The 26,591-nt window shown below is 37.9% G+C and overlaps 5 protein-coding genes across 6 annotated transcripts; 2 read left to right on the top strand and 3 right to left on the bottom strand.

The window, feature by feature from the left end:
* Positions 1–8: 8 nt before the first annotated feature.
* LOC106350014 (sugar transport protein 1) lies at positions 9–3,037 on the bottom strand. Its single transcript, XM_013789962.3, has 4 exons — positions 2,748–3,037; positions 2,196–2,518; positions 901–1,530; positions 9–627 (listed from the first exon to the last, which is right to left on the bottom strand). The coding sequence occupies exons 1-4, from the start codon at positions 2,878–2,880 to the stop codon at positions 145–147; spliced, it is 1,569 nt and encodes a 522-aa protein (XP_013645416.2). The 5' UTR covers positions 2,881–3,037; the 3' UTR covers positions 9–144.
* Positions 3,038–7,939: 4,902 nt separating this feature from the next.
* On the bottom strand, positions 7,940–10,116 carry LOC106380866 (F-box protein At1g61340). 2 transcript variants are annotated; one of them, XM_048782160.1, is made up of 4 exons: positions 9,522–10,116; positions 8,814–9,031; positions 8,462–8,536; positions 7,940–8,375 (listed from the first exon to the last, which is right to left on the bottom strand). In XM_048782160.1, exons 2-4 carry the CDS (start codon positions 9,000–9,002, stop codon positions 8,196–8,198), a joined length of 444 nt encoding a protein of 147 aa, XP_048638117.1. In that variant the 5' UTR covers positions 9,003–9,031; positions 9,522–10,116; the 3' UTR covers positions 7,940–8,195. The 2 variants fall into 2 exon arrangements, with proteins under 2 accessions (XP_048638117.1, XP_013676166.2); XM_013820712.3 differs by lacking the exon at positions 9,522–10,116 and having other exon boundaries at positions 8,814–9,400.
* A 6,453-nt stretch (positions 10,117–16,569) lies between these two features.
* Positions 16,570–17,965, bottom strand: LOC106380884 (syntaxin-125). Its single transcript, XM_013820725.3, has 2 exons — positions 17,290–17,965; positions 16,570–17,216 (listed from the first exon to the last, which is right to left on the bottom strand). The coding sequence occupies exons 1-2, from the start codon at positions 17,751–17,753 to the stop codon at positions 16,784–16,786; spliced, it is 897 nt and encodes a 298-aa protein (XP_013676179.1). The 5' UTR covers positions 17,754–17,965; the 3' UTR covers positions 16,570–16,783.
* A 130-nt stretch (positions 17,966–18,095) lies between these two features.
* Positions 18,096–19,362, top strand: LOC106350021 (ribosomal RNA-processing protein 17). The gene is made up of 4 exons (XM_013789967.2): positions 18,096–18,314; positions 18,398–18,503; positions 18,675–18,789; positions 18,955–19,362. Exons 1-4 carry the CDS (start codon positions 18,199–18,201, stop codon positions 19,212–19,214), a joined length of 597 nt encoding a protein of 198 aa, XP_013645421.1. The 5' UTR covers positions 18,096–18,198; the 3' UTR covers positions 19,215–19,362.
* Positions 19,363–24,554: 5,192 nt separating this feature from the next.
* On the top strand, positions 24,555–26,004 carry LOC106368146. Its single transcript, XM_013808047.3, has one exon. It carries the CDS (start codon positions 25,114–25,116, stop codon positions 25,981–25,983), a length of 870 nt encoding a protein of 289 aa, XP_013663501.2. The 5' UTR covers positions 24,555–25,113; the 3' UTR covers positions 25,984–26,004.
* The last annotated feature ends 587 nt before the right edge of the window (positions 26,005–26,591 follow it).

Genomic DNA, 26,591 nt, shown 5'->3' with positions numbered 1-26,591 from the left:
GAATCATATGCATAATTTCGCCACCATGTGGTACTGAATTATATAAACATAAATATATCTAGATGAGTACACTTTGTTTTCTTTACCGAAATTAGAAATTACAAATCTTTTTTTTCTTCTTAAAACATCCTCATTTAAAACAAACTAAACATGTTTAGTTCCTTGGTTGCTGCTGCTCTTGCCCATCTCAACTCCATTCCCATACTCACCATCCTCCACAAACCTTGACCAATACCAATGTGACCTCCACACTTGTCCCATTTCCTCAATCGGAATCCCTTTAGTCTCCGGCAAGAAGATGTAGACGAAAATCGACATCACTATCACGAAGAAGGCGAATACAAGGAACAGCCCAAACTTCAAATGGCAAAGCATCGTCAAGAATATCTGAGCGATTATGAACGTGAAGATCATGTTCACCGACACCGTGATACTCTGAGCGGCCGACCTTATCTCCAAGGGGAAGATCTCACTAGGTACTAACCACCCTAGAGGACCCCATGACCATGCGAAACCCGCCACATAGATGCATATAAACGTTACAACCACTATAGCATACCACTTTGGTAACTCACCAGGGGTCCCGTCTACCCCGAACTTGGCCCCTATGCATGCAGCAACCACAGCCTACAATCACACAATAAAAAAAACAAACGACATTTTTTCATTAGAGTAATGAATATATGCTAATGCAGATAGATTCCAAAAACGATATACATTAGGTCTAAATCATAATATATAAACGTTCATACCAAACGAAATATCAATCTCTATGCACATATATGACATAACGTCAAGTATAAGTTCATATATCATAATATCAAACTTTAGAATATAGCTCTCTAAAACGCATCTACGTTCAACATAACTTTATATGATAAGTCGAATGTGTTTCCTTACCTGGCATATAAGCATTTGTGTACCACCTTCAAGAAAGAGAAACCGACGTCCCCACTTGTCAACACCATAGATTGACACAAGCGTGGCAGCGACGTTGACCGAGCCAGTGACCACGGCAGACATGAGAGAAGCGTCGGTCGTGAAACCAATGGTGTTGAACAAAACAGGAGCGTAAAACATAATCACATTGATTCCCGTAAGCTGCTGAAAGAAAGGAATCATAATGGCCATGGTGAGATGGGGGCGGTATTTACGGCGGAGGAGGTTCGTCCACGGGTGCTCTATCGACTGAGACTCTTTACTAGCTGCGACTAAATCGTCGAACTCTTGGCTAACGTCATCGACGCCACGGATACGTCTGAGCTTGGTTTTGGCCTCCTCGTGCTGGCCTCGCTCGATCATTGAGTTGGGAGTGTCAGGAAGGACTAGGGAGCCGAGTGTGATGATCAGGGCAGGGACCACAGCACCGCCGAGACTGAGACGCCATCCCCAGCCTCCTTTGATCTTGGCAAAGAAGTAGTTGAGCACTTCAGCTACGAGGATTCCGATTGTAATTGAAAGCTGGAAGCCGATGTTTAGCGCTCCCCTGTATTTGTATGGAGCCATTTCAGATAGGTAAAGTGGCACAGCCTGTTAATAGACATGAAAACATGGTTAGTCACGTCATTTAAACAATGATTGTTTACGTGATTAGTGCTTTTCAAAGTTGAAGATTCATATTGTTTGGAATCAAGAAGGGCATGAAATTAAAATACGGGGTTTAAAGAGGGTTAGTTACGGCATTGTGTTTAACTACAAGTAGATACGGTCCGAATATGACCTTTTCTAACTAAAGATACGTATCAATGAGTGAGCAAAAAGTTAAATACGATATGACATCATAAACAATATATTAACTAATTAAATCATTGAATATAAAGAGAAAGAGACATCACGGGTTAACAGAACAGACCATGTGGACTTGTGGATATTCAGCCGAAAACAAATCTATCAGGAATTAAAAAATTGCTATTATCATATAATATCATGTGGAAAATAATTATCGTCGTTGTAAACTGATAGTAAAAGCAAGAGAAAATTAATAATGTCAACTTGACCTAACTAGTTGATGATTATGTTCAATGAAAGTGGTTGGTCCATAACTTTTTTCAAAAACCAAGGTACATTTATAGCGAAATAAACATAAGTTCAAATTCATTAAATTTTATGAAACAACACGTATTTAATTTGACTTTTTCCTACTCGTGATGTAAGTGTGAAAAGGAGAAATAATTGTGGTTTTTTTTTTGACTGACCTGATTAGCGAAACCGATACCAAAACCAAGCAAGATACGGCCAACGATGAGCATCCAAACGTGCTTAGCAAAGCCATTGATAAGAGCTCCGGCGCAAAAGAGTATGCCACCAAAGAGCATCGAGAGCCTCCGTCCGAACTTCCTCGTCACGGTGGAAGCCACCAGCGACGATATTAGCGCCGCTAAATATAGGGACGAAGTGAACAGCGTAAGCGTGGGACTATCGTATTGACAGTACTGGTTTGTAGTCGCGTCTGCTTGCTGTTTACGGTAAACCGACGGGAAGAAACGCCGGAGGAAAGATGGCATCGACGTCACTCCACCTGTGGTTTTTAAATAAATTTACAAAATAAAAAAATGATCAGAAAGGGTTTTCATGAAACTATAGAAACATGTGGATTATTTTGTAATTTTTTTAAAAAAAAAGTCTATGTTACTGTTGATGATTGTGTATTTTTGAGTTATGTGTGTGTTAAATGAATGAAGAGGAACATAGATACATCATACATGTGGTGTGGAAATGTAAAAGCTGAGAAATAGTGAGATACTGACCAGAGATTCCGATATCGTATCCGAAGATGAGACCACCCATGGCAGCAACGACACAAGTGAAGAGAACAAAGGGAGTGAGTTTGCCGGGATAAGCCTTTTGGCCATCTCCGACTACGAATCCACCGCCAGCCATTTTCTAAAGAGATCTCTACAGTAATTATTTATCTTTTCTGACCTCTTTTTGCTAAGATGTTTTTCTTTCTTTCTTTGCAAACAAAAGTGGAGTGGACGTGTTGATGGAGAGGTCAGAGATTACTTATTAGAGTTATATATAGACAGTGGGGAAGAGAAGGGGGAAAGTGGTTGAGCTGTCTCTCCGTATTTTATTAGCTGTGAATCCATAATAATTTTGATTTTTTTTTCTCGTAGTTATTTTTTTTACTAATTATCCACATCATATGATAATTCAATAATGCGTCGCTGTTTCATAACTTTGAGAAACTTGGTGACCGCTATGTGAACATTATTAACTGCGTCATGTTTATATCGACTTCAAGAGCATGTAGACTTTTCAGAGCATCTCCAATGTAAAACTTCATTTTTTCCTCCAAAATGAAGTAAAAGTGAAAATAGAGTAAAATTGCTCCAATCCTACTTCATTTCTCACTCCATAATGGAGTGATGAACAAACAAAAAATAGATTACTCCATTTATGGAGTAAATTTCATTATAGAGTGAGATATGGAGTTGGATTGAAACATTTTTTACTTCATTTTCGTTTTTACTTCATTTTAGAGAAAAAAATGGAGTGGGGATGGAGATGCCCTCTCAAATATTAGTAGCTTGGTAGTCGTATTTATGATAGGACATTTCTTATACTACTAATGGCTTAGTGAATAGTGAAATAGAATAATGATAACGTTTCAGAATTAGTTTCAGTAAATTTGATATTTCATAAAGTGAGAAGGAACCATCTGAAGAAATTTAATACAGCCAAAAATCTGACAAATCAATCTGGTAAAAAGAAAAGTGGGTTGGCCACATCCAAATTTTGCAATGCGCATGTCATGTGTGAATAACATTGTCGACCATGTACGCATGACCGTCTGTCAAAGTGTAAATCAAATGCAGTTTTGATTTTTAAGACCCACTTGATGGTTCGACGGGTCTAATTCACATTATGGTCAATGTTTTTTACATCTCTTTGGCCCGTGGGTAAGACGTGGATAAACATAAATATATTTAGATTGCGAGTAAAAGATAACAGTGAAACCATTCTGGTTTTATTTAGAAAACCCTGTGACAAAAAAAACATTTATGTAACTATGACCCAGTACAAGCATAATACTGAACCATCCATATCCAAGTTTTGTGTAACAAGTCCACCATAGTACTCTGAGCTATTGTTATCTACAGTAGTTTGTACCCATATTTTGACTAAGATCAGTTCATACGTGCTAATATTCCTGGAAATATTCACTATCAATTTTCCTTTTAGACAAATACTTTAAAACCAGATAACCCTAACGTTAATAAATTGTGTATCACAAGCTATCATAATTCATAACATCAAACTTTACCCAAAAGAAGAGTTCGCGTCGGTGGACTGGTGGCAAATTAATCATACACGTCATATACTAATCAGCAAGGATCACATTTCATTCGACGGTCCAACTAATTTTCTTTATCTATTGGATAACATTAAATTCGTTTTGGATAATGTTCTAATTAGAATTAATTTGTTTCATGTGATGCAACATGGTATTTTTCTCATAACGTGACTACAAATTTTTCTTTACAGATATAAAGTTTGAATTCACAAATAGTTATGGTTTTCAACCACTAAATAATCTGGCTTTTCAAGAAACAGCATTAACAGTAAGCATTAGTTACGTGGCATGCTTATCCATATGTTTTATTTGAAAGTTTTTTCTAACGTTCACATATACAAATCCGGGACGTAAAGTGGGATCTTGTTTGACGCGGGAGAGCGAATTTGGAGGAAAAAAGTAAAGAGGAATAAAGTGATTATTTAAAACAAAGGGGGCTAAAGGTAATTAAAAAAAGCTGGGCTCGTTCTTTTCCCAGATTCGCGGCACTTCTGTGCTGTGACTAACATTTGCTTATGTTTTATCATAGTCCACACGGTCTTTCTTCATTTCTAACCAAACTCACGGCGAAGTTTTCAAGTTACATATTTGTCAAATATCTTAAAACTAACATCTATGGTAACTGCTGGAATAACGATTATGAAAGGAACGAATTATACGTCGTAGTGAATCAGATGGTCCCGCGGATTTTGTCAAGGGAATATAAAAGAACTTATCAAAAGAAGATCTATACAGAAATTAACTGAGTTATGTTTATTCGCATTTTTTTTTTTTGGTCAAGTGTTTATTCGCATTTTTTATTCAATCTTTCCTCGTCAAGTGCAGAGCAAATTTAAATGAATTTTAGGATTAATGGAATTACAATTATAAATTAGGTAGCGTTTGACAAAATAAATTAATTTCAAGAAAAAAAAACTATACAGCATTTAAAAAATAAAATAATCTTTGACCAAAAAGGAGAACATATCAGTTATATTTTCATTTCAAAAATGGTCTACCCAGTTGAAGGCATAATTAATTTCCGAAAAGGATATTAAGTTATTTGAGGGTTTTAATTTTGAAGTATAGTCATTTGAAACTGACTTATGTTTAATTAATACCATATTAAATGTTCTAAGGAAAATTAATAAGGAGGAAACTTCAATGAATATTGAAGACTAATCTTTTGTATATATAAAAATAATAATTCAGAAAGAAATCTAACCAAGAAAAAAGTTATAGGAGAAAAATAAGCAAAAAAAAAAAAGAAGTCAATGTCAACTAAAGAAATGATGGTCACAAGCGAGTGGCGCCCATTGTGTTTGGTTGGTTTCACAAATGCCGAATTCCACACAAGGTTTACTCTCCAAGACTTGTTGGTCCAATGGTCCCATCGCTGCTTGACATCACACACTAAACTATCTATCGTCTATCGACGTTTTAACTATGAAAAGTCGACGAAACTCCCTTCCACACTTGCACCGAATCAAGGGCCAATCTCAACACAACGACCAAATGAATATAATCGATCGGATGGATAATACAATTTATAATTATAAAATCTAAAGTCTATATGTCTTTTTGGTTAAAGTAGACTTCTGTATATCGAGAATAAAATCTAGATGTATGTTTCAACTCGAGTGTCTACACTACATTCGCAGACAACTGATCTGAAGTGTTCTATATACGTGACAGATTCACACTGTCAATTTCCCAAGCTGGTAGATTCTTTGATCGACTATGTATATAAGACGAATGCAAAAAAAATGTCGACGACAAAAGGGAAGCAAGCGAAGTTTCCATGCATGCCTTTTTGGCTTTTTCTCTTAGCTATTAGTTACACGCAGCATCAATCATCAAATGAGTTTTTTTTTTTTTCAAATGAGTTGATAAACTTGCGGGATCATGAGATCTGAGGCAAAAAGAGCTATAATCCTGCGGGATGTCTTGTAATGTTTGCAATTTCAATATAAAAAGTAAGTTATTTAATATTAAAAAAAAGTTGATAAACTTGCAAATTAAAAGTGAAAATATATTTTGTGAAAGTATAGCGTAACCCGTATTTTCCACGTTCATACGAATGCAACTATCATATCCCCCACATTTCAACTTCCATTGAAAGTGACTTCAATTTGAAATTGCTTGTGTTAATAGAATTATACTTGAAATTAAATATAAGAGCGTTGACGGACGAATCATGTTCGTGCGTGCCGAACGGCTGAAACTAATGGTGCCATCAAAGCAATTTAACAGCAAGACTTAGTTGGTCTCTCCTTCCATTGACTTGACTTTTATTCATAATTCTACTAATTATTTTAGAAGACAAATCTTAGTATGATAGGGGGGAAATAATGCGTGCATCATACACACAGACATACAATATATGCAATCAAAGAAAACAGTTGGAAAATTTGGTACTATCTAGTACTCCCTCCGTTTTTTTATATATGACGCTTTAGGATTATGCACATAGATTAAGAAATATTTAATTTTTAAACAAAAACATCATTAATTGTTTACCTAACCACAATTTAACCAATAATAAAAGAGAAACTATAATATCATTGGTCATCTAGCATTAATTAGTAATAAATTTTACATAGAAAACTGAAAACGTCAAATAATTTGGAACAAAAAAATTCCTCTAAAACGTCATATATAAAAAAACGGAGGGAGTAGTAACTAGTTGTTGACTTGTGGTCATTCATAAGGAAATGAAGTAGTGACTAATGACTATTCGTAGTCGTGACAAAAAAAAAAAAAAAAAAGACTATTCGTAGAAATGTCGTGAAAACTAACCAAGTGACAATGAAGACCAACCAAAATCAGTAGTGATCCGCTAAGGACGAAATAATTAGATAGTAAGAAAATTTAGTAGTCGCTTCTTCGATTTAATAAAACTAAACCTGCAAATTTTTTTGTCTTTTTGTTGTTCTGATCCTTTTATATATTCTAGTTTGCTTCTTTACAGCCGACCCCCAAGATATATGTTGTCACATACTCACATGCAACTGAATACTTAATCCAGAGATATTTACGAAAAGAAAGAAATTAGTATTGAAGTTCACAGATAGGCAGATATGGATTATGTAAGGATTATTTATTTTGAACAATTAGTACTCGATTAATCATGTCAGTAACATTCAAAAACAGTTCCAAAAATAGAGTTGATTGCAGCGAAATTTGTGTATGGAAAATATTTAATCGGCCGAAGCTCAGAATTCAATATGTTGGATAAAATAAAATTACGCCAAGGAAAAACAAGGCCTAGGCCCAAATTCTAATAAGAGGTTTAATCTTTTTTGTGTTTGAAACACAATAGGTTTAACTTATCCTCTATGAAATGAACTGATATATAATATGGATATTTGCAGGAATAAAAATTCAGCATTTTGTCCTTTTGGTGTAAAACTCTTTTCGTCAATTTTCTCTCTTTTTTATCCATTTCATTTTTAAAATTTAACGAAATAAATAGTTTTATAACTCACAATTTATAAAAAAAATTAAGCAGTAAAATACTCATATATACAAATTGGTATTTTTTTTGGTTGAAAATTTTGATAAATTAAAATTTTAAATTATGTTCTACAAAAAATAAATTTCATATTCTACGAAAAATTGGTTAGTAGAACAAACAATTAGGTTTCAAAAATTGGTTAGTAGAACAAAAATTGCACTTTATGTGTCAAGCTAGCATTTCAAAAGACTATCATCTCTCTACCTAACAACAATTTACAGACAGACCAAACAAAGCTCCCTAGTAAAAAAAACTAAAGAAGTTTAACTTCAACCAGTTCTTCAACTAAAGCTCTTGAAGAAACTGGATCGTGTGATTGCATGTGGTGTCGAATATTTTCACTAGGTTTCCCACAACAAGAAAGGGGAAAGACCTGATCCTGAAATCCAAATTGTCAGATATTCATTTGAAAAGAGCCACTGAGATTTTAGAAGCTTTCTTTTCGCAGGATATCCTGGAAAGCCGGGTTTTTTTCTTCAATGGAACTTCGGTCTCATTTCCCAAATGATCAACCTTGTTCCGGAAAAACAGAGTTTTCCTTGGTGTTATGTATTCAAAATGTGATTTCTTCGCAATCAATGTCTGCATGAATAAACAAATTATCAGAATCATTTTGTTCAGTCGCAAGATTTCAAAAGAGTCTCTAGCAAATGATGCTATCTACTTACAGCTTCACGTATAGTCTTTGACACATTAAACAACTGCTTTAAATCTCCATGCTCCACTCCACATATAATCCTTATCTGCAAATAATCCAATAAAAGTTTTCAGTAACTTCAGTCTCACCCAATAATTTTTTTTCTCTGGCCAAAAGTATAAGCATTTCACAGGGGAAACTGAAAATTATCCATTTTCAGTATTGACTTTGTTCCTAGAGACAAGAAATAATTCAAGATTTATCTCTATGTGAGTAATCATCAGAACAAGAACACAAAAAAACAACTAATCCAAATAACCCATATATAATTAAAAAAAACCTATTATAACGGGTTTGTGAGATTTGTTTAAAAGAAGACAAACCAGGATATCTTGAGGAAGAGATTCAAGCTCTCGATTCTTGCCAATGGGAATCAAAACCCTCTTCCTCCCAAATCCTTTCTTATACTTATCACAGTCTAACCCTAACCCTAGTCCACCATCACCAACTACTTTTCGATTTGTGTTTGATGATGATTTCACGGCACCTAATCCCTTCTTCCTCAATGCCATGTCGCTAATATTATCAAAATCCCACGTTCCTGTATCAGGAAAACATGTAACAAAATATAATGTTTCAGATGTAGTAACCAATGGACCCAAGAACAGTGGGAAAGTAGAGAGAAAACAATGGATGTTGGGGAATAAAGAAAACATATGAAGTGAATATAGGAACAAGAAGTATTTAGAAGAAAAATAATTTCAAAACTTCAGTTAAACTGTAGTTATCTACTTCCTCAAATATCTCAAAGCTGTTGCACAAAACAAAAAAAAATCTGAAAAACATGTGCGATTTTCACTTCTATTTTTCACCACTATACGTGAGAATAGGTTGTTGCATTATCAGTGTAGCAGAACTAAAATCAACACAGCTTATTTATCCTTCTTTGATTTGAAAAAAACAAATTATGTACCTTATTTTCATAGTAAACATTAATCGTGAAAAATAATAATATGATTCGTGATTAAACAATAGAACACAAGACAAAAAAATTAACTTTCAGTGATGTTATGTGGCAAACAATAACTCACAGAAAAACCAGCATGGGAATGGTGTATGCTGTAACGTGGTGACATGTTTCTTTGTTTACTACGTTCATTCGGTGACTTCCTCGGATTCTATGAACGTAGAAAACATTCTGACATTGTTTTCTGTTCTTCTCTCCAACCACGTGCGTTGTCTATTAAATTCTTATCACTGACCTTTGATTTATTTTGTTAAATCTTGCTACAATTGTATTTTTCCAACTCATGTGAATTTTAAATTATATTCAAAAGAGGCTTTCTTAAAAGATAGGAGTATTGAAATTTGGTGAACAAAGTACCTGGTACGTCATAAATTTCGAGAGAGATAACTATTGAGCCATTTAACTCCTTTATATACACATTCAACTTTTTGGGGCACTATGTTATACTTAATTTGATAATTATTATTTTTACTTTGTGGTTCTGTAAATTACATACTGGAGTCATTGTAACCGATATTCATAGTAAATAGATGTCAAACAATCCAAATATATATAGCCTCTTTTCAAGAATTTTTAGTTTGAGTTTGAGAAACTTTCTTCTTTTAGCTTTGGAGGTAGAAGAGAAGCTAGGTCCCAAATATTTAACTTAAGAATATCTCAGAACTTTTTCTTTATCAAAAGATTTTCTATTTAAGCTTGAGAAATAAAATGTTTTTTTTTTTTTTGAACTAAGCTTTCATATTAAAATGCATGAGAAATAAAATTTACAAGCCCTTGGCTAGTTTTCAGAGCAAGGCCCAGTAGTTTTTGAAACCCAAATAAAAGATCATAATTTAGTATCCAATGGAGGCCGAGGATTGAGTCGGGGTAGTGAGAGTCATCATGCTAGCCACCGCTGCATCAACCGGGAAGAGATAATTGGGTTGCTTGATCGAAAACTCAGTATCTTATCTCTCATTTGCCTATCGATCAAACGCCTGATCGCATCTGGGGATCGATATACCTGTCGATGGAGCCGGCTGTTGCGTTCCGACCAGATCCAGTACATGCAGCTTTGCCAACAGAGGAGAGTGAGCATTCCCAGTGGTGATCGACTACTCAATGCTTGCATTTGGTTCAGAACCTGCGGCCATGGCCTCTGGGGTAGAAGGCCACATCTCTGCGCCAAAGGAAGCCAAATCTGCCAAGCATAACTGCAATCAAAGTATAAATGGTTCCTACACTCAGGAGCCGAGTTGCAAAGGAGACAGGACGGGTCGGTTCGAAGTCCCCATCGTAACAACCTATCGCGAGTAGGACACCTGTCAAGGACGATCAACCATGTCATGAAACTCTGTTTTGGGATCCCTCTTTTGTTCCAAACAGAGTCATGCCAAGGTACAGTAGCTCCTGCCTCCCTGAGTTTGTTGTAGACCTGACCAGTAGAGTAGCGCTTGCTAGTTTGGCCATCTATCTCCCACTCATAATAGTCTTCATCTTGCGTGAGAGTGATGGTAGTCATGTACACGTGCAGGTTGACTTGAGCTTCAGAGCGTGCTGGTGGCAGTAGCCATCGTCCATTATAGTAGAGTGAAGCCAGAGTAGTGTTGTTTGGGATACCTAAGGTGGCACTGCGAAGGAGCGATCTTAGGCATCCGAGAGGGCACCAGTTGTCTGTCCAGAATCTGCAAGTGGCCCCATTCTCCACCCGAATCTTGATCCAAGGGAAAAGCTCACCACTAAGTTTTAGTATCTTGTTTACCTGCCAGGAGAACCGCTGGCTTGGCTTAGTGATCCACAGGTTGCTAACGCTCCCTTGGAGGATCTCTTCACGGAACCACGCTACCCACACCGATCCAGCCTGGAAAAACAGCAGCCATATTAGCTTCAAACAACATGCTTTGTTCCAGATTGCAAGGTCCTTGATTCCCAGCCCTCCCTCTGTTTTTGGTTTAGTTACTTCTGCCCATGCAACTCTAGCAGTGTGATGCTCTTCAATGTCTCCCTTCCAAAGGAATACTCCACATAGTGAATTTATACGTTTTACACAAGCTTTGGGCAGGATAAACGTCGAGCACCAGAAGGTTGTGATTCCAGTAATGACCGTTTTGATGAGCAGCAGCCTCCCCGCAAAAGAAAGAGCTTTGGAGGACCAAGAAGAGAACTTGGTCTTGATCTGTTGAAGCAGCCCTTCGCAATTTAGGAGAGTGAGCTTTTTGGTACATAATGGCACTCCTAGATAACGCACAGGCAGTGACCCCAGGGGCATCCCTGTTGAGAATTGAATAAGCTCTGTCTCCCCGACGCTCAGTCCCGAAGCAAAGAAGGAGGACTTTTGAACGCTTACTGCAAGGCCCGACCGGTGCTCAAACTCACGAAGTATTTGCAGTACAGCTTGAACGGATTCGAGCGAACCATCCATGAAGATCAGGAGGTCATCAGCGAAGCAAAGATGGGTCATTCTAGATGATTCACAACCCTTGTGGTAGTTGAATTTCATTTCACGGGCAGCCTTGTTCAGCATCAGAGAAAGATTGTTCATTGCCAAAACGAAGAGGTAAGGAGAAAGGGGATCTCCCTGCCTTAACCCCCTTGTACCTTTGAAGTAGCCATTCACTGATCCGTTATACCCAATTGTGAAGTTTGTAGTGCACACACATGCCTTCAGCCAGTGAAGATAATTTTGAGGCAGATTCAACCCCTGGAGACAAGAGAAAAGGAAGTCCCACGATAAGGTATCAAAAGCTTTCGCTATATCCACCTTAATGGTTATCCTTCTCTGACCATTAGACTTGTGATAACCGTGAACCAGTTGACCTGCAAGAGAGGTGTTCTCAACCAGCAACCTATCCTTCACGAAGGCTGTCTGATTCGGAACTATGATTCCCGGTAGCAGTGGCTTGAGCTTCCTTACTAGTATGCGAGAGACTACTTTGTAGATTGTGTTAAGGCAAGCAATGGGCCTGTAGTCAGTGATAAGTGACGCGCCTGTGTGCTTTGGAACAAGAGTGAGGATAGTGGCATTCGTCGAAGCAGGCATGAAGGAGGTGTAGAAGAAATTCTGTATTGCTTGTACAACTTCCGTACCTAGAAAATCCCAGGACGCTTTGTAGAAAGCAGAGGTAAGACCATCTGGTCCTGGCGCCTTGTTTGGATTTAGTTTTAACAGAATCTTCATGATTTCCTCAGGAGTTGGGATGTTGATCATTTGCGCCGCCTGAGCGTCTGAGCAGAGGAACGCAGTCAGCGAATGGAACCACGATGGAGGAGATGGAACTGTGAGCGGTAAGACTGTCGGTCCCAGTATACACTGGAAGTGGGTAATAGCGTGGCTACTCATCTCCAGGGGATCAGTAATCAGAACTCCCGTAGACAGTGAAAATGAGCGGATAGTGTTGAAGTTGAGGCGAGTCTGGACAATTCTGAAGAAGTATGTTGTATTTTGATCGCCCTCCTTTAGCCAGTTAATACGGGACCGCTGCCTAAAGTACATCTCCTCTATCTTCCTCAGGAAGATCCACTTCTGGAGCGCCAATTGTTCTTGTTCAAACAGTTCTGGTGTTGGCGTTGATAGGACCTGTCCCTGCACAAGTTGCACTAAACAGTTAGCCTCTCCTACTCTCTTTTGTATTTCTGAAAAATTATCTTTATTTAGAGATTTTAGAACACTCTTGATTTGTTTTTGTTTCCAGAACAGGCCAGTGAGGTTCGAGGCAATGCTTCCGGCGCAAGACCAAGCTTCAGAGACCACACTGTGAAAGTCAGGGTGGAGAGTTAGGTAGTTGAAGAATTTGAAGGGTCTAGTACCAGAGGAGGGGATTTTATAGGACAGGTCGGTGAGACAAGGTGAGTGATCTGAAAATAGAGCTGGGAGGAAAAAAGAGGTACAGTTTGGGAACAGGTTCAAGACAGGGTTATTGATGAGAAGCCGATCAAGTTTCTTTGCTATGGGATCATCAGGCTGGCGGTTAGTCCAGGTGAATAGTGGGCCTTGAAACCGCATGTCAAACAGTCCCATTTGAAGGAGACAGTCTTTGAGTTCTATCATCCGCGAGGAGAAGCTGTCGACAGAGGCCAGAGAATGCTCATCATAGTGAGTGATTTGATTCAGATCACCTCCTATCATCCATGGGACAGTGGATAGCGCATAAGATTGACAGAGATTCAGGAGCTCTATCCAGAGGTCAGTTCTCTCAACACTCTCATTAGAAGCGTATATTGCAGTGTAGACAAAGAGGCTAGAACCCGGAAGCTTGATCTCACAGGTGAGGGTTTGACGGGACTGGCTCAAGAGCTTCACTGATACAGAATCTTTCCAAATCATTACGATTCGACCATCTTCATCAGACAGATGGTTAGAGGCAAAGTTCCATCCTCGACAGACTTTATTCATTAGGTAGCTAAGATTATGATCTTTTATATGGGTTTCCAAAATAGTACCAAAAATGGGCTGCTGACAAGCTAACCATTGAGAAAAGGGTAAATGCTTATCCGGATCATTTAGACCACGGACATTCCAAAAAAAGAGTTTTGCACTCATTGGGTTAAGTCTTTGCCTTCTTCAGGAGGAAGAAGACCATGTGGATCCAGGGGAGCAAAAGGGTTAAAAGTATGTACTGACGAAGGGGAGTGAGGCTCAGAACGGGAAGAGGTTTTTGGGTCAGAAGAAGTAAAAAAGGAGAGTTGGGCAGTGAACGATGGAAAAACCTCAAGACTTGGGTTAGAGCGGGTACGTTTCAGAGAAGGCTTTGGGTCAGAGTTAGGGGAGGAGTCGAAAGGGGGGTTGGTGTTTTTGAAAGGCTTATGGTGGTGGGTGGAGTGTGTTGGAGGCTTTTTGAAAGTTGGGTGGGGATTTTTAGAGGACAGGGAGGAGGCGAATTTGAAGGTTCCATCAGCAAGGTTATTGATTGACAAAGGGGGGACAGGGGCTAAGGAGGAAGGATCTGTAACAGTAGTAGGAGTTTCAACCTCCATACTGACCACAGAACTGTTAGTAGACCCGATAGGCTTCTTTGCAGAGGCTGAGCCATTGGGTGGGCAAGTGGAGGTTGAAGGGACATCCTTGACAGGAGGGGGTTTTTTATGGGATTTTTGTGGGGTTTTGCTCACTTGCTTTGGTTGAGGGGGGAGTTGGAGACAATTTTTTACTATGTGACCCAACTCATTACAGTGGGTGCAAGTTGGTGGAAGCCATGGATAGGACACCATTACCTCAACAACTTCACCATTCTGACGTTGGAATTCGACCACAGAAGGCAGAGGCTTTGTCAGATCAACCGCCACTTTGACGTGAGATAGGGTCAAGCTGACAAGGTTTTTGGTGAAATCATCTGTCTCTTTCGGCTCTCCAACAAGGCCCGCTACCAGACTCAAGCCATCATCATGTCGGAGATCTAGAGGAACGCCTGTGAGATGAGCCCATATCTGGATGGACTCTAGAGCAGGCGCAGTGAACGAAGCTTTTGAGGACCATTGAACAGCATGAAACATTGAATCCCCTATGTACCAGACTGATTTCTCAATGATTTTTTGCCTCAGATAAGCAGAGGGAATTCTCACAAGCATCGAATAAGATAAAGGGTTGGTGTGTATTTCCACACGCTTCCCTTTACCCCACATGTGATTAAGCACATTCTGAATCTGAGTGAAAGGTGGTGGTCTACCATTAAAGTAGCATATTATGAAGTCCTTATGCAGTTCTTCACCTTTCTGGAAAACACTATCAGGTATCAGCACACGGGGTCTGCCAGATTCTGCAATGGACACAGGTGCCAAACGACGAAGGGTTTTGTTTTCGGATTTTCGAATTTTTTCAACAAGAGTGGGAGCTGGGGGGTTAGCGGCCAAGGTAGGGTTTTTAGGGGGAATTTCAGTTGAGGTAGGGGGTGGACATGGCTTTGCGGGTGAAGGATTTTGGAGTATAGGGTTTTGGTTAACAGACGGTGGGGGTAGGGTAAAAGGAACAGGAACAGAGCCATTAGAAGCTCTGTTAGTGTGAACAGGTGAGGTAGGTTTTGGAGGAATAACTTTGAGGGTATCAAGGTTTCCAAGGTTAGCTTTTCCAATCGACCCAAAGCTAACAGCGGAGAGCTGATTTGCTGGTAGATTAGACAGAGGAGTACCTGGTAAGAGGGGATCTACACCAGCAGTGGAGAGAGGAAGAGAGGTCGAGACTACGGCCTTGGATAACCTGGCAGTTTGTAGTTCACGACGGGAGAGAGGAGGAGAGTTGTCAAGAGGGGGGAAATAAAATGTTTGTTTCAGTTTATCTAAAGTATGTGATCTGATAGAACTTATAAAAAAGGAAAGATGCCATTTAGGGACAAGTCTTTTCCGTTTTGACGACAGTAAGTACATTGGTCACAAAGCATAAGATTCGAGAGCATAGACTAAAGAATATTTGTGTGACAACCAAAAGCTCCCGCCAAAAAAAGCACTGCGCAGTTGCCGAGATAGACCATCCATTACACGGACAAAAAAGTATAATGATTTGTACCCCAAAGAAAGAATAATGAGTGATAATTTTGTTGCCTTCGCTATCTTAGAAGAACCCAATGTAGTATTGGATATACATCACTAGTTAGGATATTTCCTATGTGAATATAAAGTAGTAAGTATAAGTACATACTCTAGCTTATCTCCTATGTAAATATTCTTCCACATATTCTCTTGTTGTACCTATATATATTGTACGCTACTCATTCAATAGAGTATCAAGTTATTTTAATAAAATATCAGGTATCGTATAAGTGATGTATATCCAATATGTAGGGTAAGCTTAAGATGTAAATACTTCAATCTATGAAGAGTTCAAAGAATATTCAGGACTTACTATTTTACTAAGATGCAAAGTCTTAGATCCTCTTCTATGTTGCATACACATTCCCTATACATAGGATAAACTAAGACTTCATCGATTTGCATGTACATATACCCTAAATTTGTCAGTTTTCTTCACTATAATTTCCAAACTATTCACTTTTTTGTTATGTTTTGAGGTCAAAATTACAAAGGCGAAAACTCTTTTAAAACAATGTAGTGGAGACGCCAAAAAAGAAAACTAACGAAGATATATCAAAATAATGGTTATAAGAGAAGGCAGAAAATATAAAATTACAATGCATATGTTTCTCTATAAGACTATAACAAATCAACATACATGTTATTGTCACATCCACTACTAAAGATGGAGATAATAACGATCCCATGTTTCAAAAAAAAAATTGTTCTACAAATCCCTTTCCGTGGTTTCATCATATATACTCTAACTACCCCCTTAAAGAAAGAAAAAACAAGAAGAAGGAATAGGCGAAGAGTTGTAAGAATCAGAATCAAACTCTAAAAAATTCATTTCAGCATGAGCATAATATGGGGCATAACGGGAATAAGAAGAAGGATAAAGACAACGATGAAGAGAATGATGGCATAACAAGTCCATTTCCTCGAGCTCTTTTGGTATTCCCTCGCGTCTTGGAGCTGATCGGTCCCTCTTCTCACAAACGAGCTAGCCTTTGCCACATGGCTCTCTATATTGTTCAGCTGTTGCCCTTGTGCTTCTACTAAAGCCGCCATGTCCAAGAAAACTTGGTGCAGCTCAAGTAGATTCTTCTCTATCTCCTTCACTGCATCATGTCTTTCCTGGATCTCAGATATCGTGTCCATGATCTCACCTCTTCCTTGCTCTTGAATCGCTTTTTGGAGAAAATTTTCACTCTCACCGCTTGCAATCAAGTTATCAATTGTTTGCTCGTCCGCTTTTTCTCCTGTTATTGTGAAATACCTGCACCAATTCCAACAAAAGTCACAAACAGAGCAATACCTTGCGACACAAGAAAACCTAAAAAAGGAAAGACCTGCGCTCTACGGTTTCCTTATACTCATCGTTCATTCGCGCACGTAGACTCTGGAAACTATCCATCAAGTCCTTCAACTTCTTCCCGAGACCGCTAACCACAGAAGACCGAGTCCTATCAGTAGACGAACCGGGCCCACAACCCGGGACATTACGGCTATTAGCGTTGGCTTTCTCTAGGGCTTCGAGCTTCTGCTTAATGATTTTGACCCTCTTAAGGACCTGACCCACGTCAGCATCCATCTTAGCTCGTAGCTCCTTCACCTTCTTGGCATTGTGCACGGTCTGGCATTCTTCGTTGGAGTCTTGAAGCTTCTTATAAAGAGTCTCCACTCCTTTCATGTCATCCTTCACATTCTCAACGTCCTCGAAGAATTTGTCGAGGTTCATCGTTTCTTGACCTGCTTCCACATCGCTCATTTGAGCCTGGTTCCGCTTGAACGAATTTGAGAATAAGTCATTCATCTTTTCACTCTATTTTTTTATGATGTTTCCTCTGGTTTTTGTTTAGTTTATGTACAAATTCTTGTTTTTTTTAATTCAGTGGTTTTGTTCAAAAGCAATAGACAAAGACATCTTCTTTTTGAATACGAAGAAGATGCAATGATCTTTTATTATTATTTTAGTTTTATGAGTTGAAAAAAAAGAAGAAAAAGCTTAAGTTTTGTTGGGAGGTTTATTTTGTTAACGTTAGAACGAGAGTCACAAGCAGTTTTGGTAATTATCTAAAATTAGCTTAATGGCATAACTTTGTTCTCAGCTATTGTTAAAAGACGCTAATATCCCTTTAATGGGCCGAACCTAAAGCCCAATTACAAACTCTCATCTCTTTTAGTTTGAATAAAACCCTAAAACCCTAATTTGGTTTCCTCGAATCGCTTTCATCTCCGATCCGACAAAGTATCTCGCGATGAACGATGACGGTGAGGCGGGGGCATTGGCTCCGCCGACGAGAGCTAGGCATATCGGGAAGAGAGCTCTAAAGAACAAAAGCGTCACCGTCTCTTTTGATGAGAAAGATCTCAAGTATGTTTCAATCGCGATAATCTGATTCAGAGTCACATAATCAATCTTGACATCTCTAATCGCTGTTTGTTTCGCGAAATTAGGGATTTTGTGACTGGGTTTCACAAGAGGAAGAAAAAGAGGAGAAAGGAAGCTCAGAAGCAGCAGGAGGAGTCTTTGAGGCGTAAGCGTATCGAGGCTCGTAAGAAGGTGAGGAACATGACCTTTGTTCTGAATCGTTTTGATGAAAAGTTTTGAGTTTTTATTTTGCTTAAAGTTTGTGTTTTTATTTTGCTTAAAGTTTGAGTTTTTATTTTGCTTAAAGTTTGAGTTTTTATTTTGCCTCTTGCTATTCTGAAGTATTGTATCTGAGCTTTGCAGAGGAAATTGGAACAGATGATGGTTGCTGGTAATGCTGAGGAAACTGAAGATGTAGAAGCTGAGGAGGAGGAGGATGCAGAGATTAAAGAGGCAGAGCCTGATGCTTTAACTTCTGGTAAAATTCTTCCTAATCACTTTAGTTTTGTATGTAGAATTGATTGATTGATTGGAATCGAGAAGTTGTTGTATTGAGTGTGTTTTTTTTTTTTTTTTTTTTTATTTGCTATCCTGGGCCCTGGCCATGTTCTAATGTTTGTTGTGTTTTATTTGTGGGTGAAAGGAACGACAATGTATGATACAGGGGAGCTGAAAGTTACTGTGACAACAAGCGAGATATCTCGTGAAGAGGATGAGCCTGTTCGCAGGGAAAAGACCCAATCAACTGAATCAGGTTCTACTGCCAAAGCTTCCACATCACAGCCGGCGCCTTTGAGGAAGTCCAAACCGGCTAAGCAGAACCGGAGACACAAGTCTAGCACCAAAACTATGAAGAAAAGGGATAAGAAGAAACAAGCAAGAGGGATCAAGAGTACGCGGTAGTAGTGAAAGAGGGATTTGTGTTGTTTCTTATGAAAGTTCAGTGTTTTTTGGAGCTTCTGATTATGAAAATTCTCAAGCGTTGATACGGTTGAAATTGTGTGTAACAATCAGATAATGTTTTTCTTTTAGTAACAAGAATATTTATCAATCCGATTATGTCTACAAAGCAAAGAGAAAGAAGAAGAAACAAGCAAAGAGGAAAGCTATAGAAATTTCTGTTGTGTCTTTTGATAGCGAAGCGTTTGGATCTTTCAGTATTAATATCAGAAACTATCTCTATACATTTTGGTTTGAATGGTAACCACTAACCGCTGAAGTTTGAAACAATAGGATAATGTTGAAACATGTATTAATCAAATTCGTAATGTTTCAAGAGTCTTGTCAGAAACTATCTCTATACATTTTGGTTTGAATGGTAACCACTAACCGTTGAAGGTTAACTACTGCGGTCGGAGGCTAACTGATTTAGGGGGTTAGTGGGAGAGCAACTTTTAAAGAAACGAAGAATTTAAAGATTCTATTGTTATTGGTTTAGTGATTCTTAAAGTCTTAATCAAATCTTTTGTTATTGGTGTGATGATTTTATAATTCTCATTAAATCCTTAGTTATTGGTATAATGATTTTGTAATTCATTGTAGAATCTTTAGTTATTCAAAAAGTTGAGTATTTTAAATTTTGCAATTCTATTAAACTCTTGTGTTATTGAAACAATGATTCTTTACATTTTTTTACTCATCAATCACTACTTTCAAAATACTAGAGTAATAGATGGTATTCTCAAAGTTTGGATGATAAAATTTTTTAAAAAAAATTGTCAAATAAAAAACATAGATCTTATACAAATAAAAACATAAATATATAATAACAGAAGAGATTGAACGGTGCCATTATAGCACATCTAACATGTCTTTCTCTGATCCCAAAGATATCGGGAGCTTCATTGTTAACAGATTTCAGACCGGTATCTCTTTGCAACACAGTCTACAAAGTTATCTCAAAAATTTTAGCTTCGCGACTAAAGCTTATAACAGAGCTTGCAGTACAAAGGAATCAAGCTGGTTTTGTAAAGGGTAGAAAATTAAGTGATAATGTCCTTCTAGCATCTGAATTGGTGGCAGATTTCAACAAGGATGGCAGAGTTTCGCGAGGTTGTCTGCAGGTGGACATAACAAAGGCTTTTGATAGCATTGAATGGGAGTTTATCATAAACATCCTCTTAGCCTTTGAGCTCCCACCTGTATTTATACAGTGGATCAAAACATGCATATCTACGCCTTACTACTCGGTGGCTATCAATGGAGAACTAGCTGGTTTCTTTCCGGGACAGAAAGGGCTTCGCCAAGGAGATCCCATCTCATCATCATTGTTTGTCTTGGCTATGGACATTCTTTCAAAAGAATTAGACAAAGCCGTACTGGAAGGTAGAATTGGAGCTCACCCTGCCTGCAATGACCCTCTAGTTTCTCACCTAAGCTTCACAGATGATGTTCTTATTTTCTTTGATGGTTTAGCCCCCTCGATGCGAGGCATTCTTGATGTTCTCAGGGAATTTCAGAGAAACTCAGGTTTAGCTCTAAATTTGAGAAAAACTTCTGTTTTTATTGATGGGAATAATCGTGAGGCAGCCTCTGCCCTTGCTGCTGAATTTGGTATAACTCAAGGTTCTCTTCCCGTAAAGTACCTTGGCCTTCCCCTATCTCCTACTAGGCTAAAACGAGGTGACTACCAGCCGCTGATTGACAAGATCAAATCAAGAGTTAGCTCATGGACTGCTCGTCACCTATCCGTCTGGAGTTAATACAATCTGTTCTTTACAACATTATCAGATTCTGGGCATCAGTCTTTCCACTATCTAAAGGGTGTCTTCAATTGCTTGAGCAAATTTTAAATGCCTTCCTCTGGTCCGGAGGTTCCACGTCTGCAAGGGGAGCAAAGGTTTCTTGGGCGACAGTGTGTACACCGAAGAAAAGTGGAGGATTGGGATTGAAAAGGCTTCTAGGTCTAAACAATGTCTACAGAGTGAAGCTCCTATGGAAACTTTTTGCTGGAACCGATTCACTCTGGATAGCTTGGGTAAAGCGGAACTACATTGAAGACAGGATCTTCTGGGTCTCAGATTTCTCAAATGTGGGCAGTTGGATTTGGAGAAGCTTGATGAATCTGCGCCCTATAGCGAGACCTTTTATACTTTGCCATGTTAACTCAGGCAGAACTGCATCTTTCTGGTTTGATAATTGGACCAAACATGGTGCGCTTATTGACATTACTGGACTAAATGGTCCTATGGTCTCCGGAATCCCCGCTGAAGCCAGTGTTTCCACGGCGGTTATGATGGGAGGATGGTCTTCGTCAAGAAGCAGGAGCCCAACTTTGTTATCTTTAAGGGCTTCACTACCTTCACAGCCGCCAGACACAAATTCCCCCGAAGAGGATTACTTTCTATGGAGAAACTCAGTAAATGATCCTCCATCTATGTTTTCAGCATCGAAGCTCTGGCATTCTCTACACCCGGATCCTGCTCTAGTCCCCTGGTACAAAGCAGTCTGGTTTAAAAAGAGAATCCCTAAACATGCTTTCATTACATGGCTGCTGGTCTGGGACAGAATGAAAACAAGGGACAAACTGATAGTGTGGGGAATGAACGTTCCAGCATCATGTCTACTATGTGGTCACATGAATGAATCAACTACACATCTCTTCTTCGAGTGTGACTATTCAAATGATGTGTGGAACAGATTGTTTGCAAGAAGTCGTATCCAATACCCAGCTGCTACATTGGAGGAGATAGTCCTTTGGATTACTGCTGGTCCTGCCGAAGGAAAATTCACAGAAGTCATCAAGCTCATATTTCAAGCAGCAATTTACTATATTTGGAAAGAGAGAAACTCAAGGCTGCATTCCGGGATCTCTAGACCGACATCGATACTTGTGAAGGACATATTTCTGCAGTTAAGAGCAAAGCTTTACTCGTTGGACAGAGCGGATCAACTTTGTAGAACACCATCTCACCAATCTGCGGAAACCATTTCATACTTGTGGGTTTGGTTTGACAGATTTCAAGTGTGACAAAGGAATCAAGCTTCAAGAGGCATTAGTACATCATTTTCTAAATCTTGCTTCACAGAGTTTCATATTTAAATGTTTCCAAATTTCCGGTTGTTATTTTATATTTCGTACTTGGGATGTAAAAACTCTTATAATTAATTTAGAAATGGTATCTTCAGGTTAAAAAAAAAAAAACATGTCTTTCAAAAATTTAATACCATAGAAAATTTAAAATAACAAAACCCAGATTTTTCATATACATATAACATGTTTTTTAAAGATTTAATACCATAGAATTTGATATATTATATATATTTATATACCTCATTGTTAACGTTCAATATATTTTCAACACATAGTTCACATATTATATGAAATTTTTTCTAGAAGAATATTCTTATATAAATATTTTACATAAATAATAACAAAAATTAATGTAATTATGAATCCATGACAATCTATGAAAGTTGTATGAATTCTTTAAATATGGATGCACTTGTTTGTTAAATTCCATGAAAACTTTCCAATTCTTCAAAAATCTATTAAACTTTTCAAATCCATAAACTCTTCATGAGTCAGCCTCCCAATGACTTATTAGGCATCACAAGTTGCAGTGTTTATAACAAATCTGTATAAAAACTCAAGGAGTGTAACATTTTATGTTACATTTTAAGTTGTTTTTGTTTGTTTTTTTGTTTGTGTTATTCATTTTTGGGTGTAATGTTTGTATTATTCATATAGAACTGTTAAACATTATTCAAAGAGCTCGTTATTAAAAAAAAAACATTAATCAAAGAGCTCCTTGACCTCGACCTAATTATAGCAGAGCAAAGGACAGGAGAGATCTTTTAAACCCCGTCAGGTCAGCTTTCCGTGAATCACGGTCCAATATATGCCACCTTTGAGAATTGAAACTTGACCTTGGCCACTTCTTAAGGAAATAAACATTATGAAATTTGTTTCATCCTTTCACAAAAAATTGAAATTGTCTGATCCAATAATTATTGCTGAGAAAACGCCTTTGATTTATCATTTATCTAAAGTTGTAGATCTTTTATTCATTTAATCCGTAGTGTGATAGAGTCCAAAATGGAGCATTTTAGTAACAAAAATCCACAAAATCACAACCACTTTCGTTATTTTGTTTCCCATGCATATTCAGAATATCGATTATTACTTTTGTTTTGAATTTGGATTTAGAACAAAATAGAGTAATTCTTGGGTTCACCCCCTAGGGTGAACCTATAGGTTCACCAACCAATAGTATTTGAGTATTTGATATTTGATATCTTTTAAAAAAGGAAACAACATTAAATTTCCAAATAAGATTATCTTTTTAAAATAAAACAATAAAAATACATAAAAATAGTTACAAAAAATAAATAAATAAATATTTTTAAGTCTTCAGCAAAATACTAAACCCTATACCCTAAATCTTAAACCCTAAACCTTAAATTTTGGATAAACTCTAAACGTTTGAAAATCCTAAACCCTAAATCATACATTAAAAACTAAATTTTAATAACACTAAACCCTAAATTCTAATCACTAAACCCTAAACCCTTGGGTAAAACCTAAACCTTTGGGTAAACCCTGAACCCTTGGATAAATCATAATCTCTAGAGTTTAATTTTAAATATTTTTGATTTACAGTTTATGATTTATGATGATTTATCCAAGGGTTCAGGGTTTACCCAAGGGTTTAGGGTTTAGTGATTAGGATTTAGGGTTTAGTGTTATTAAAATTTAGTTTTTAATGTATGATTTAGGGTTTAGGATTTTCAAACGTTTAGAGTTTATCCAAAGTTTAAGGTTTAGGGTTTAGGGTTTAAGATTTAGGATATAGGGTTTAGTATTTTGCTGAAAACTTAAAAATATTTATTTATTTATTTTTTGTAACTATTTTTATGTATTTTTATTGTTTTATTTTAAAAAGATAATCTTATTTGGAAATTTAATGTTGTTTCCTTTTTTAAAAGATATCAAATATCAAATACTCAAACACTATTGGTTGGTGAACCTAGAGGTTCACCCTAGGGGGTGAACCCAAGAATTACTCAACAAAATACTATTAGCAATTAATTGTATATAGTATATACTGAAGTTAAAATCCATGCATGCCTGTATTTATTTAGCGTAATCTTATTTTAAGAAAAAATATGTTATAGTATGGACCAAGAAAATGAAAGTATGGACCAGGAATAAAATTGAAACGTTGAATCAAATTTGTGGTTGTCACTTGTGATCAGTAACGTAAGTGGTATACGGGGCCAGCCTGCAGTTTATATGTGTAAGTGTGTAACCCTAACAAAAACGTCTAAACGGATGTGTCTTAGCTTGTATCACACAATTATATATCTTGAATATTACTAAATGGCTACACACACCAAGAAAAAGAAAGATAAAGCCACACAAGAGGCATACATACTATATCACGTCTCGTTGGCTCGTTGCAAATGGATGTCGCATCGGGAGTGAGACCTAAGGGGAAGCAAATTAAATACAAGGCCATTTTAAGTTCGTTACCAACAAAAAGAAGTCATGAGGGGAAGACTTGGAGAACTACTGTGTTTAGTTTATTTTCGCATTACAACATTTTAATTTAGAGATTGCAGAATTGACACGTTTGACATCTCTAACTTTTATCCACTAGCTGCACGTACGCAAACAAAATAAGTACAAAGGATGTCACCTAACTTGTCCCATGGCCTTATTCAATCCCATCCGTCCATCTTCCTTTTCTTTAGATCCAACGGTATTTTATAAAACAATAGCCTAAGCTTCCCATGAACCCCATGCACCTATATATAACATCAAAAGTCTATACATGGAGAGAAACACACAAATAGGAAAATGGCTTCGCCAATGAGTACGATTAAGGTGGCGGTTGTCTCAACCGTAATCACCGCTATGTCTCTGTTTGTAATGTCTTGTGTTCCTACCGCACTAGATCTCTCCTCATCTCGGTTCCCAATCCTTTGGAGTTCATTTCTCTCGTGGCTGAAACCACCTTACCTCTTCGTCATCATCAATGTTATAATCATTACAACGATTGTAACTTCTTCCAAGTACTTCCAGAGCACCGGTGTCAACCAAGATTGTGAGGTGAAGGACGTTGATATGGATGGTCATTTCGTGGCCATATTTCCACCGCCGATCGTCGTCACGGATGTGGATAGATCGGAGGTTGTATGTGAAGAGAAGGAGGAGGAGGAGATTACAGGACTTAACAACGGTGGAGATGAGCTTGTGATGTTGACATGGAAGTTGAATAAAGTGCCTACGACGATAACGGACGAGTCAGAAACTAAGAAGGCGCTGGTTTCGGCAAGATTCAGCCACCGTAAACCGGTCAAAGTGACTTCAAAAGGTAACAACAGGAAGAAGGCGTCTAGGGTGGTGAAACCAAAGTGGCACGAGAACACGTGGAAGATGATGGTAACGGAGGAACTTGAGTCAACGCCGTTGACTCATCATTCCTGGAGCCCTGAGACGCTCAGACTTGGCGCCGGGGAGTCACAACCTGTCTTGAGGGAATCGGAGACTTTCAGGGACATTACTAATAATTATCCAATATCTCCCACGGTGACGGAGATGTCGCCGAGTCTGGAGGAGCTGAATCAAAAATTCGAAGCTTTTATAAAGAAAGGTAAGGAGGAGATGCTGGATTCCCTGAGATTAGACAAAGATGTGGATTCACAAGCCAGGCTTATTAGCTTTTGAATCTCGTATACACAGCAAAAACTCAACACAATAAGATATTAGAATAATAACTTAAAAAAAACTGAATATAACAATGGGTATTGGTATTGTAAATTTGTAATACAATATAGTTGGTATTGTAATAATGCACATAGCAGTGATGGATAAGCTTCAATAATAGAGAAATCTAAAACCCTAAATGGTAACACCAGATGTATCCTGTTGAGACTCTAGAATCAGTGAATCCAACTTGATTTCATGAACCTTTGTTGTTAGATCCGGAGCTGGGCCAAAGCCCATAATTAATTATATCACACATGTATATGATAAAAACATGTCGTATGATCACGTGACATGGGTTGTTTAATAACGACGACTAACAGATATTTTTTTCTCGAACTCTCGATAGTCGAAGGAAAAGAGTTTTGTTGACTATTAACGCCGTGACATATAACGGCCAGATGACAGAACGTTATACAAACTCAGCGACTCACTTTCACCAACAGACATCACAGGGCAGTTGAAACGATGTCGTTTTCTGCCCGCTCTGGATTTCAACGAAGTTCCATTTGCCTAATGTTTCTATTTCTATGTCGGTATAATAAGCAAATAAAATATGCTCACATTGT

This window comes from Brassica napus, chromosome A6 (assembly GCF_020379485.1).
Source record: "Brassica napus cultivar Da-Ae chromosome A6, Da-Ae, whole genome shotgun sequence".
Lineage (NCBI taxonomy): Eukaryota > Viridiplantae > Streptophyta > Magnoliopsida > Brassicales > Brassicaceae > Brassica > Brassica napus.
This window is presented reverse-complemented; position numbering and strand designations above follow the sequence as displayed.